The sequence below is a fragment of the Poecilia formosa genome, unplaced genomic scaffold, assembly GCF_000485575.1.
Source record: "Poecilia formosa unplaced genomic scaffold, Poecilia_formosa-5.1.2 Scaffold489, whole genome shotgun sequence".
NCBI lineage: Eukaryota > Metazoa > Chordata > Actinopteri > Cyprinodontiformes > Poeciliidae > Poecilia > Poecilia formosa.
The window spans coordinates 190,373-201,940 of NW_006800428.1; the positions used below are offsets into that span (position 1 = coordinate 190,373).

General features: G+C 40.2%; 1 protein-coding gene across 2 annotated transcripts; it reads left to right on the top strand.

Annotated features, from left to right (window-relative positions):
• The first annotated feature begins 262 nt into the window (after nt 1–262).
• Nucleotides 263–10,542, top strand: LOC103156589 (cyclin-I-like). Of its 2 annotated transcripts, XM_016664477.1 has the most exons (11): nt 263–499; nt 2,405–2,564; nt 5,807–5,941; nt 6,071–6,145; nt 6,242–6,382; nt 7,025–7,150; nt 7,228–7,329; nt 8,054–8,189; nt 8,746–8,888; nt 9,663–9,858; nt 9,924–9,958. In XM_016664477.1, the coding sequence occupies exons 2-10, from the start codon at nt 2,451–2,453 to the stop codon at nt 9,819–9,821; spliced, it is 1,131 nt and encodes a 376-aa protein (XP_016519963.1). In that variant the 5' UTR covers nt 263–499; nt 2,405–2,450; the 3' UTR covers nt 9,822–9,858; nt 9,924–9,958. The 2 variants fall into 2 exon arrangements, with proteins under 2 accessions (XP_016519963.1, XP_007578769.1); XM_007578707.2 differs by having other exon boundaries at nt 264–499; nt 9,663–10,542.
• The last annotated feature ends 1,026 nt before the right edge of the window (nt 10,543–11,568 follow it).

An 11,568-nucleotide genomic window follows, 5' to 3' on the forward strand; every position in this document is an offset into this window, starting at 1 on the left:
AAACAAAAACACTCTGTTATGGAACAACAAAAGTACTTTTCCACCATTCTGACCTGCGTACATATATGTACATATTTGTTCTTTTTATCTGCTCTCTATGTCTATATTTAGAGTCTTTGCGCTGTGAGCGTGTGAAACAGAAGGTAAAATCTTTATTTGTACAAATGTAACGCCTTATTTACAGTGGAATCGTTACATAACAATGAACTAGAAACAGAAGGTGCGATTGTTTCTCGCGTTAGCTCTGGCCGTAGGTGGGCGGGGTTTCATCCGCTCCCTCTCTCTCCTCCCAGTCCCCTCCTCGGAAGTAGACGTATCCCGTCTATATTCCGTTCTTATTTTTTTTTTATATATTTATATATCAACCCCTCTACCCTCAAAACTCACAATGGACGACTAAACCGGAGCACGGGTCCTCGATTCCACCCGTCTTTCTTCCTGCTTGGATCGAGAGGACCGGATGAAACCCAACTGTGGTTTTCTCCGCTTCGCAGGGGAGGTAAGACGCCGGGCTCCGTCTACTTCCTGGCGCTGACTCAGGCATTTAAATGTCCCTGTGGTGGTGTTAGTGTTTATTACTGCAACATAGCAACCAATCGCCTTTATTTCACCCCAACGGAAAGCTCTGAGTTTTGTTTCTAGAATATATTTAAACAATAAATCTTCTTTTTGTTGTCCGTAACGTTAGCCATCAAGCTGCTAGCTGCGCTGTGAAATTAGCTGCATTCCAGAAAGTAGTTCGTTTCATTTTCAAATGCACCTGTCTTCTGAGTTCTGGAAATTTCCCTAATTTCTGTCGGACCGTCCAGGTGTTTTCCAACCTGTCAGCAAGCTCTGTTTCTAAAGCTTTGTTTAAAATTAGCAACTAAAATTATTACGTTTTTGTTGACAAAATCCAACCCTTTTGATCAATTATCCATCCAAGGATATTATAGGATGATTTAGATCAAGTCTTAGAATGATCTAGTCAAAGTCCAGACCTAAATGAAAATTGTTCTTCACACATGCTTTCTATCCAGTCTGACTGAGCTTTAGATGTTTTGAAATAATGAACATTTTGTAGCTGTATGTCAGCAAAAACTGATTTAAATTATTGATCTGTGTCTTTATGCAAGTATCAGTTAAACAGCAGTTAAGTAAATTGAAGCTTGCGGTTATAAAGTAGCAAAATTTGAAGAATAATTTTACAAATTACCTTTTTTTTTCAACTATGATGGCATCAGATGTTGAAATGAATTTAACTTTAGCACAGCGATGTGTCAGATTTTCAAAAACTTAATTTCTTACATTGAAGCCTCTGGAAGGAAAAAATATAAAAATCTCAGAAATTTCATATTTCAGCATTTTAGATTTTGCCCTTCAACCTCATCAATGTTTTGTAATTAATGTTTTACCCATTTTTCTGGTTAATTTGTTAATTTTATTAGATATTTAGGTCAAAATTATCATAACATTTGATGTTTCCCATTGAAAACGTCACCAGTCTAGGATGTCATGTTAACAGCCATTACTTGAGTAACAAAAGCACAGCCTTATATTTTCAAATCAGTTTGATTTAAAGGTGCACTAATTACAATTTTCTGTCCGATCACCAATCTTTAAAGATCCTGACCTGGCAATTCCAATGTTGGATTTTTTTTTTTGTCTGAAATTATCAAGAGCAAATGGGGACATTGGCTGATTTTCAGAGCTTTATGGAGGCAAGTAAGTTTGGCTTCACATGTAAATCTCAGCAGATTGACAATTTCCGAAAATGAATGGGGCAGTCATATGTAGTGGCATTATAGCACAATCAACTAACTGTTTCCTTCGATTGTTTTAGAAATGCCACATATAACAAATATGACTTAAAAGATATTTAACTTAGTAATTCAGCGTCTTAAAATTGGACGTCTGTCTCTTTAAGAAACTCCTGCTCTCTCTGAAACTCTGCCTTTATTAACCCTTAAACAAATCATTTTTACCAGCGTTTCACTGAGAAGCAGCTCCTATAATGAGCTCAGCAGGTGTTTGCTAATTGCTGCTGGCTAGTCTGAAGGAACTGAGTTTAGAAGGCGGGGCTAGGCCCACCCAGGCGTTTTGCACAGCTGAATGGTTGCCATGGAGATTGAAGGATTCTTCAAACACATGTGAAAGAATCAAAGCAACACTCGAGGGAATAAAATTATAACATGATGGAAGGCTAAAATAAATAATCGGTTTTAAATAACTGTCCCTTTAAGCCAACAGAACTCGATGGTTTGTTGTTAAATAAACCAACTAAAAGCTGAAACTTGTTGGGTTTTAAAATGAAAACCTTTAATTAAATGATAAAGCAGGCACTTTGAAAGCGTTTGCATAAAAACACACGTGTTTATATGAAGCTGAGCTGTGTGTGTGTGTGCGCGTGTGTGTGCGTGTGCAGGTAGCTGTATCCAGTGGGGAGGTCGGCTCGACCCGGGGAGGCCAGGATGAAGTTCGCCCAACCCTGGGGACGCCAGAGGCTGTCTTTTCTCCTGGAGAAGGCCGCCTCTAGGGAAGCCCAGACGTGGAGGGGCTACGTGGCCAAGAAGCAAACCTCCCAGGTCAGGACCGGCGAAAAACTGCAGAAACTATACATGCTAACACGTTTCTAGAGAGAATATCTCCAGAAATAACACAAAAACAACTTACAAGTACATTTTCAGCTAGAAATCTGAGCTTGTTTTATTTAAAAACTCCTTAAATTTGATGAAAAACTTCTAGTCACATAAAACAAAACATTTTTATGTCGTCCAAGAAATTACTCAAGAGTAAAAACATATTTGGTAAAAAGTTTACTGAGTGACTGATTAAGTTATCAATCATTTAATATTTTAAAATTACATCATCAGACGGACCAAAAAATAAAGTTCAGTAGAAATTTTTTTTATTTTAAGGAACAAAATGACAATAATTCATATAAGTAACAAAAAATAACAAAATAAGGCAAAATGAATTTTTCCAAATCAGTTTCTTTCACTAAATAACTTTAACTAACCTGCAGGTGAGTTTCTGGTTAAAACATGTTTGTTTTTCATTCAGTGGGAAGAAAATCCAGTTTTTACTCAAGTAAGAGCAGAAATACTTCATAATAAAACTGAATTTTTACTACAGCGTAGTAGAAATACTCCAACAGTACATTTTTTTCAAAAAGTAAATTTTATTTAAATGTGGTTACTGGGTCTCAAACCAGTCAGGGATTTCCCACTGTGGAAACTGGATGAACTTCGGATGTTTCTGCTTCATTTTGGGATTTTTACGTCACTGATTTCAGTTGGTTTTCAGGGAAAAACCTGAACGACGTCAAAAACAAACTCATTTCTGCTTTTTCTTCCCTTTCAGTTATGAAACCGTAAAATGACACAAGTAGGAAGCGTCGAAACTCTGTGTCGTATACATGCAGATGCATCCATATGAGGTCAAAGTCAACTTTGGTCAAAGTTTCTGTTTGTTGTTTTAGACTAAAGGAGAAATGGAGGCAGCAGCGTCTCCCAGGCAACGTTTTATTAACTCACATTAGAAAGAAAAATCTAAACATCTTCATCAGTTTCTTTAAAATGTTTTGACATCGTTTTCAGAATAAGTTCTGACATGGAAAACGTCTCTGTAAACACATTTAACTTTATTAACTTTTCCAGAGACACTGAACTCTGAAAATGCTAAAGTCCAAACCTGCAGTTTGTTGTTCAGGTTCTGAATAAAACACTAAAACATTTATGGGTTGCATTAGCTGCTACACCGTTAGCTTTGAGAGGCTATTTTGGGCTAGCATACCCTAACCCTATTATTGCTATTCTAGGCTAGCATAGCTTCACTGATAGGCTAACTCCTTTTAGCACAACTTGAACACAGCAGTAGTCTTTTCTGGGAACCAATCAGATCGTTTTTAGAAGCAGAAATTAAAACTGAGAAGTTTTTTCCATCACTGTTGTTAGCGGATGTCGCTTGTGCGTCAGATTTACGGGTTTACCAGAAACGTGCAAATAAAAAGGTTCCGCCAAAACTTTTACAAAAGTTTAAAAAAAAATTAAATTGTGTTACATTTTTAATGTGTTGATTAAAATTAATTCTCTCGAGTTTAATAATTAACAAGCTTGTGAATTTGTTAGATTTATTTGGATCAGAAATGGAGGAACAGATGGGAGGGAATCATTTTATTTAGATTTTCTTCTCTCCGTTTTCTTGTATTTTATTTCTTGTGTTTTATCTATTTGAGTCATCCTGGTTGTGCAGCTGTTTTTAGTAAATGGCTTCTGTTTCTTTTAAATGCTTTTTAAATAGAGTTTGTTTAGGAATTGAAAGCAAAACACAACCAACATTCCAACCTACCTTCTAATTATTAAATACCATAAATACCATAAATACCATCTATTCATTCACCGGTTTATGAAAAACCAACCAACCACAGAGAATCATATCCTTTAAAATGTGTTTTATTTTCTTCAGTCTCCTTGAGGTGTGACGTGTTTCCAAACCGTGAGGTTAAAGTTGCGAAATGATTGTTAAACTGTTGACGAATTGCTCGGTTGCCATGGTCACGTGAGTCTGGGTGGCGTTTCGACTCAGCGTTTCACAAAAGACAGAAATAAAACCTGCAGTTCTCAGACGTGACACACATTCAGGAAGCAGCAGAAACACTGAGTCACAGAACAAACCAGCTGACAGGGTGTGTGTGTGTGTGTGTGTGTGTGTGTGTGTGTGTTGCAGCTCAATCAGCTGGTCTCACCCTGTCTGCGCTTTGCTTTGTGTCGTCACCTGTTTGTTTCAGACGTTTTGTCAGATCCTGGACACGCCTTAACTCAACTACTGCTGCCAAACCAAAGTCGTTAAATTCAAAATGAAAACTTAGTTCACTGTAATTTATCTGGTCTTACCTGCTCAAAAACAAAAATAAAAAAAGAAGTTTGTATGTCCACTTCAGATCTAAACATAAAAAGGCCCTCACTGTTGCTTTAAGAAGATAAAAGAAAACATTTCTTACCTTTTGGGTTCTCAACTGTTTTCTGTTTTCTTGGCCAAATTTTCACCATTTTTTATTTGTAACGAAGGGCCGAACAAAATCATTTCAATGAACCACAAAAGGCCCCCGAGCCACACTTTGAACACCCCTGTTTTAACTCTTCTTCTGCGCCTCCAGGTCTCGCTCTTTGTTTACGTCCGTCAGTAAAGAAATTAAGTTAAAGTTTCTGTCTGGTTCATTTGACCTTCTGACCCCACAGGAAGGCTTCATACTTGAAATCCTTAAAAGTTCTTGAAAATCCTTGAATTTCAATGAGTTGTTTTTAAGGTTTGTACATAATGTAACATTTGATGAAAAAGATCAATTTTGACATTAACCGTTGAAACCAGATATATTCATACACCTGATAAAAAGGTTTAAAATTATTTAATGTCTGAAGTTGAATCTAAACTTTTCTTGTTTTAGGTAAAATTAGCAAAATTATTTCCATTTGCAAAATGTCAGAAAACTTGGTGAGAACATTTTTTTTATTTAATTTTTAAAACGTATTATTCCCTATTGATCTTATATTTTATATGTTAAACCAAGTTTTTAAATCTTTTTGTTAAATTACTGATTTTTTTCAGACTTGGGTGAAACATAAAATTAAATTATATTTTATTTTACTCTGTCCTGCTCTATAATGTAAAACACCATAAAAAAACTTTATTAATAATATAATAACTCAGATCATATAATAGTGAGTTTAAATGTCGTCTTTTCGGTTCATTTGTATCGTTTTAAATCTCCAAAGTGGGAAAGATTGCAGCCTGGCCGTCGTCATGGTAACCTGTCGTGTGGTTTCAGGATGCAGACGTCTCCCCGGCGCAGCGGGACGAGGCGGTCCGCTGGCTGACGGAGCTCCACGGCCGGCTGCAGCTCTACCCGGAGACCCTGGTGTTAGCCGTTAGCATCCTGGACCGCTTCCTGGCTCCCATCAAGGTACCGGACAAAACAACCAGAACAATCAAAACTATATCAGCAATAAATACATTTAACTTAATAATTCAGCTCAAAAACTCTAGTTTCATGTGTTTTCCTTCCATCGATTGATTGATTATCGGTCCTCAGGTCCGTCCGAAGTACCTGCGCTGCATCGCCGTCGCCTGCTTCTTCCTGGCTGCCAAGACCTGCGAGGAGGACGAGGTAAAACCTTCAGCACCGGGGGGCAGCGCCGCTGGGGGAACGGCAGGGAGAGGCTCACCGTGTGTGTGTGTGTGTGTGTGTGTGTGTGTGTCTCAGTGTGTTCCCTCTCTGAAGGAGCTGGCTGCCTCCAGTAACTGCGGCTGCTCTCCGTCGGAGATCCTGAGGATGGAGAGACTCATCCTGGACAAACTGGACTGGGACCTGCACACCGCCACCGCTCTGGACTTCCTGCACATCGTACGTGTCTGTCACACACACACACACACACACACACACACTTGGAGCTTAATCGATTATTATAATAATTGTCAAACTTGACTTTTCTTAACATTAAAGCAGAGAAATCTTTGAAATATAATTTCAGTAACGTAACGATTCGAGGACTTTCATTAAATTATGTGTTTTAGTTGTTTTCATGAATCTGCTGAGCCTCCTGCTGTCCAAACACTGATCAGTTAAGGACAGCCGTTCACTAAATTAGTCTTGTTGCAGTTCAGGCAGCAAAATTTAAAAAAGGAATTTAATTATTTCTTTATTTGCACTTTTTTCACATTGCATAAAAAAGACTTGAAATCTTCATTTAAGTCTGAATAACTGATTAATCTGGTAAATAACTGATTACCAAAATAAATTTCAGCTCTTTTCCTGGTTTCTTTACAGAGTAAAAGTTGTTTCAGCCTCTGATTAAACATCAAAAATACTTTATTGAGGGAAATTAAATGTTGTAACTCAAATTATTCAGTTTATATTTCATAGATTAACGTAGAGGAGAGACCGATGCTCTATTGATCCTCATTGTGATCGATGAGTCGTGTCTGAATCGGCTCAGCAGTGCCACCCGGTGGCAGGAAATGTGAACAGCTCTGCTTTGTGCCTCAGTTCCACGCGATGGCGACGGCGTCTCGCTCCGGCTTCCTGGACTCCATCGGGCTGAACCGCTCCCAGCACCTCGGCCTCCTGACCCGCCGCCTCTACGCCTGCCTGGCCGACCACGCCCTCATGCAGGTGGGCGCCCGCCGCCGCCGCCGCTTCCTGTTGGTGTGCGGCTGGTTCTGACTGACCGGGTCTGATTTGGTCTGCAGCTCAGGGGCTCCGTGCTGGCCCTGGCCCTCATCAGCCTGGAGCTGGAGACCTGCTGTCCTGATTGGCTGGCGCTCACCATCGACCTGCTGAGGAAGGCTCAGGTGAGTCTTCGTCACAACGAAACTCAAGGTTCACGAAGCCGTGAAACCAGAGGAGTAAAGGTCAAAGGTTAAACTCACTGGTCAGACAGGGAGACGGTCGCTGCTGTATGGGGTTTAACCTGGAAGATAAACGGACTCAACCAGAACCGGAACCTGAACCTGGTACCAGGTTCTGAACCAGAACCAGAACCAGAACCTGAACCTGGTACCGGGTTCTGGTTCATTTCAGATTTTTCAGGTTTGGATAAATTTAGAGAAATTTTTTAAAAAATTAAGTTTCCAGATTTTATTCCCTTAAATATTAAATATATGTTAATAAATCTGTTTCCTCACTTGTCATCTACTTTTCTCTCTTTCTCTCCATCCCTTCCTTCTTCCTTCCTTCTTTCCATTCTGCCTTTCTTCCTGGTTTGGTTCCTTCCTTTCTTTCTTTTCTTTAGTCTAACCTTCCTCCCATATTTCTTTCCCTCTTCCTTCTTTTATTCTTTATTTCCGTCTTTTCTTTGTTCCTTCCATCCTTCTCTCCTTCCTTTCTTCCTCCCTCCTTCCTTCCTCCTAACCACTTTAATCTGTTTAGCTGCCTCAGAATCTGCCCGACTGAAATCATTCTCCATCTCAGTCTGAATCCTCCAATCAGAGCAGGCGTCTGTGAATCCCTCTGCTCTGAACCTGACTGCGTCACCGTGGCGACCAGGTGTAACTCTTCCTCTCCTCTTCCTCCCAGATGGACAGCTCGGCGCTGATCCGCAGCAGAGAGCTGGTCTCACGCAGCCTGTCCACCCCCAGAGCTTCCCTGCCTCCCAACACCGTTTACATCTACCACCCCCTGCAGCTCGCCGCCCCGGCCCGCCGCCCGCTGGGTAGGTTCCCTCCAGAACCGGCCGGGTCCAGAAGAACCATGCAGAACCTCTTCTACCCTCTGGCCAATGAAAGAAACTGGTTTACAGCCTCAAATATCCCAACGATGTTTGGAAAAAATTAAAATATTCATATTTATTCTGCAGGTTAATTGATTGGTTGGATGATTAATTGGTCGTTCTTCCGATTAATCAATTAATCTGATGAACAAATAATCACATTTAGCAGATTCTCTGATTCTGCGTCTTTAACTAATTAAACCTCTTTTTATACAATGTTAGAAAAACATTAAAAGATGCAAATAAATAAAAATGTTCGATATTAGAAAAATGTGTTTCCTGTAGTGTCATAGCAGAATTCCTCTTGGAAATGTTTGACTTTTAAAAACTGAAAAATTTCACATTTTATTCTCAGAAATTTAGAAAAAACTTGGAATTTTTCTGAGATTAATTTCAGGAAAATTCCAGAAATTCTATCTATATGGCTCCAATAAGCCACTGTAAATATGAGTAAGGTCGGGTTGGACAGTGCTGACCATGTGGTTCTTCTTTGGTCCAGGGACCATGGAGACCCCCAGGGACCAACCCGCCCTGCCTCAGGCGGCGGCTGGAGAGGAGAGCAAAGCTCCGCCCCCTTCCCCGAAACACCTGGCCCACCTGCAGAAAGTCCCGCTGCGCTGCAAAGCCTCCACCAAGCGCAAGGTGAGAGTTTCACCCTCTGATGCTGCAGCGACCAGCTTCACGTTTTATCACCATGTTGGGGTTAAAGATGTTAATAAATGTGTCCCGAGGTCATCAGAGGTCATCAGAGGTCATCAGAGGTCAACCAGCCCGTTGACCTTTACAAGATTAATCAGTTTATATCAATGATCTCTGAAAACTTTTTTTCCTGTAAATCTTAATAATTATAACAAGTCAAATGTTTTGCTGCACAGATGTTGCAGTTGGTTGGTTGACATGTTTGATTTGTAGAATGGCTGGTTGACCTTTGACCTCTGAACGAATATCTTAATGTCTTTAAAATGTTAGTGGCACAAAAAAAAGTTTTACTGCACAAACATTTGAAATTAATTCTGTTTAATTGTCAAATTAAACAGAATTAATTTAGTGGTTCCACCTGGAAATAAATGTTTCCAGAGGTCAAAGGTCACCACTGAAACTTTTTAAAAACTGTTATTTATCAATGATCTGTGGAAACTATTTTGTTTCTGTTCATCTTAAAAACAAACATTTTGCAGCACAGCTGATTGAAAATATTTTATTTGATTTTAAACGTGGATTGGCTGGTTGACCTTTGACCTCTGGAAACATTTATTAATGTCTGTAAAATGATAGCAGCACAAACGTTTGACAACTGGCCGACTTCACTCCGGTTAAAAGCCGTTTTACTTGTTTTAGGTAAAAACGCGCCGCAGCATCAGAGCCTCACTGACATCAACGATGATCTAAGTGTGCATTACCTCCGTCTGCCTGTAGGTGGAGCAGATGGACGTGGACGACTTCTACGACGGCATCAAGCGCCTCTACAACGAAGACGCCACCTCCGCCGTCCATGAGGGGGCGACGCCCGGGGGCGGGGCTTACAGCGGCGGCTCCTCCCCCTGCCCTCCTCTGCAGCCGGTCGGCGCCTCGTAGAACGGGAAGCGGCTCAGCGGCCCGACCGGGTTCTGGTGTCCGATCAGCCGCCGGGCGTTCCCGTGGAAACGAGGCGCGGCGGAACGCTGGGACTGAGCGCAGCTCCCATCAGCCCCTGCAGCTGGAAAACAGAGCAACAAAAAAACTAAACATCCAAAATGTTAAAAAAAAAAACCTGCTTCTGATGTAATTATTGTTTAACACAAAAACATTTAAGCATAAAAACATTTAAACATTTAAGCTTCCTTAAAACCTGAACGTGTTGCTAATGGTGAAAATTTCCCTTTTTGTGGGTTTTTTCTGTCTCCTGCATGTTTTCCTCTTTTTTCGTTCCTAAAATGCGACTCCTCCCCGCCGAGGAGCTCGGTGCCATTTATTCATGTTACATTTAAAACTACCTGCCAAAACGTGTTTTTTAGTTTGTTACCTTGCAGTGAATGCATGAGACGTGTTTTGTTGCTCTGAGGCTGTTTGGTTTTGCTAAACAAACCCAACCAGCGACTCTCCGGTTGTCGACCAATCAGGACGAAGCTGCTCCTCCTCCGGGTGGATGTTCGCTTTGTGTCCAGGTTCACGGAGACGATCTTCCCTCCTGTTTGAGATGTTTTAACTTTGTTTAAATTATTTTTCCTCAGTGTAAAAAGCTCTGTTGCTCCTGCTGGAGGAGCTGCTGCTGGCTGCTCCAGGACCCTGAACACTAAATAAAGACCTTACAACGAGACTCCTGCTCTTCTTTTACAGCACAATCCAGTTCAGCAGCTTATTCTGGTTTAAACAGGCCAAAAACTGAGTCCAGATCCGGCTTCATTTGGGTCCATTTAAAATTTAAGAGGCTGCCATCCCTTAAACAGCCACCAGAGGGCGCCACGTGGTCACGTTTGGATCAATGTAGTTCCATCTTCCAATAACGACCCAACACTGAAGCATGGAGGTGGAAGTGTCATGGTTTGGGGATGTGGCACCCAAAACAATTACCCAAAACTCACCAGTAGATTCACCATTGGCCTAGTCAAAGCCCAGAAATTATTAAACATCTTCTCAGTCCCTTCTTACTGAAGTTATTTCAGCTAAAGTAAAATTAACCACTGCAGAGAGGGTGTGCTAACTTTTCACCTCCTCCAGGAAGCACTTATTTTGTTTAATGAATGAATTTTTGACATTTATTTGTAGTTAAATAACTTTCTCACCCATAAATGTATAAAAAACCCTGAAGTTTTAAAGAGGTGTGTTTATTCACGCCTGTAGCTTCGTACTCTTCAAAGAGGGAAACGTTTCATTACAGCAGCAGAATTTAAACTTTACAGAATTAGATAAAAGTTATAAAAATGCAGTGGTGGGCACATTTCTACTGATGTTCTAATAGAGCTAATTATTTAGTGCTTTAGCATTTTTTGATAACTTTGAAAAGATTTAGCACAGCTAGCTTCCCCCTAAATACATTTTCAGGATAAATTCAAAAACACTCATTTACATTTCTGTTTTTTAATATTTCAGTTGATTGAAATTCAACGTCTGTGTTGATATTTTGGTTATTATTCATATTCATGCTCTTCTTTTGAACAATACCAGGGTAGATTAGGCAAAATAAGCGTTAGCAAAACTCAACAACTATAAATCTGAACCATGAGTGAACAGTTAGTTCAAAAGAATCACTTCCTGTCAGTTCAAAAGAATCACTTCCTGTCAGTTCAAAAGAATCACTTCCTGTCAGTTCAAAAGAATCACTTCCTGTCAGTTCAAAAGAATC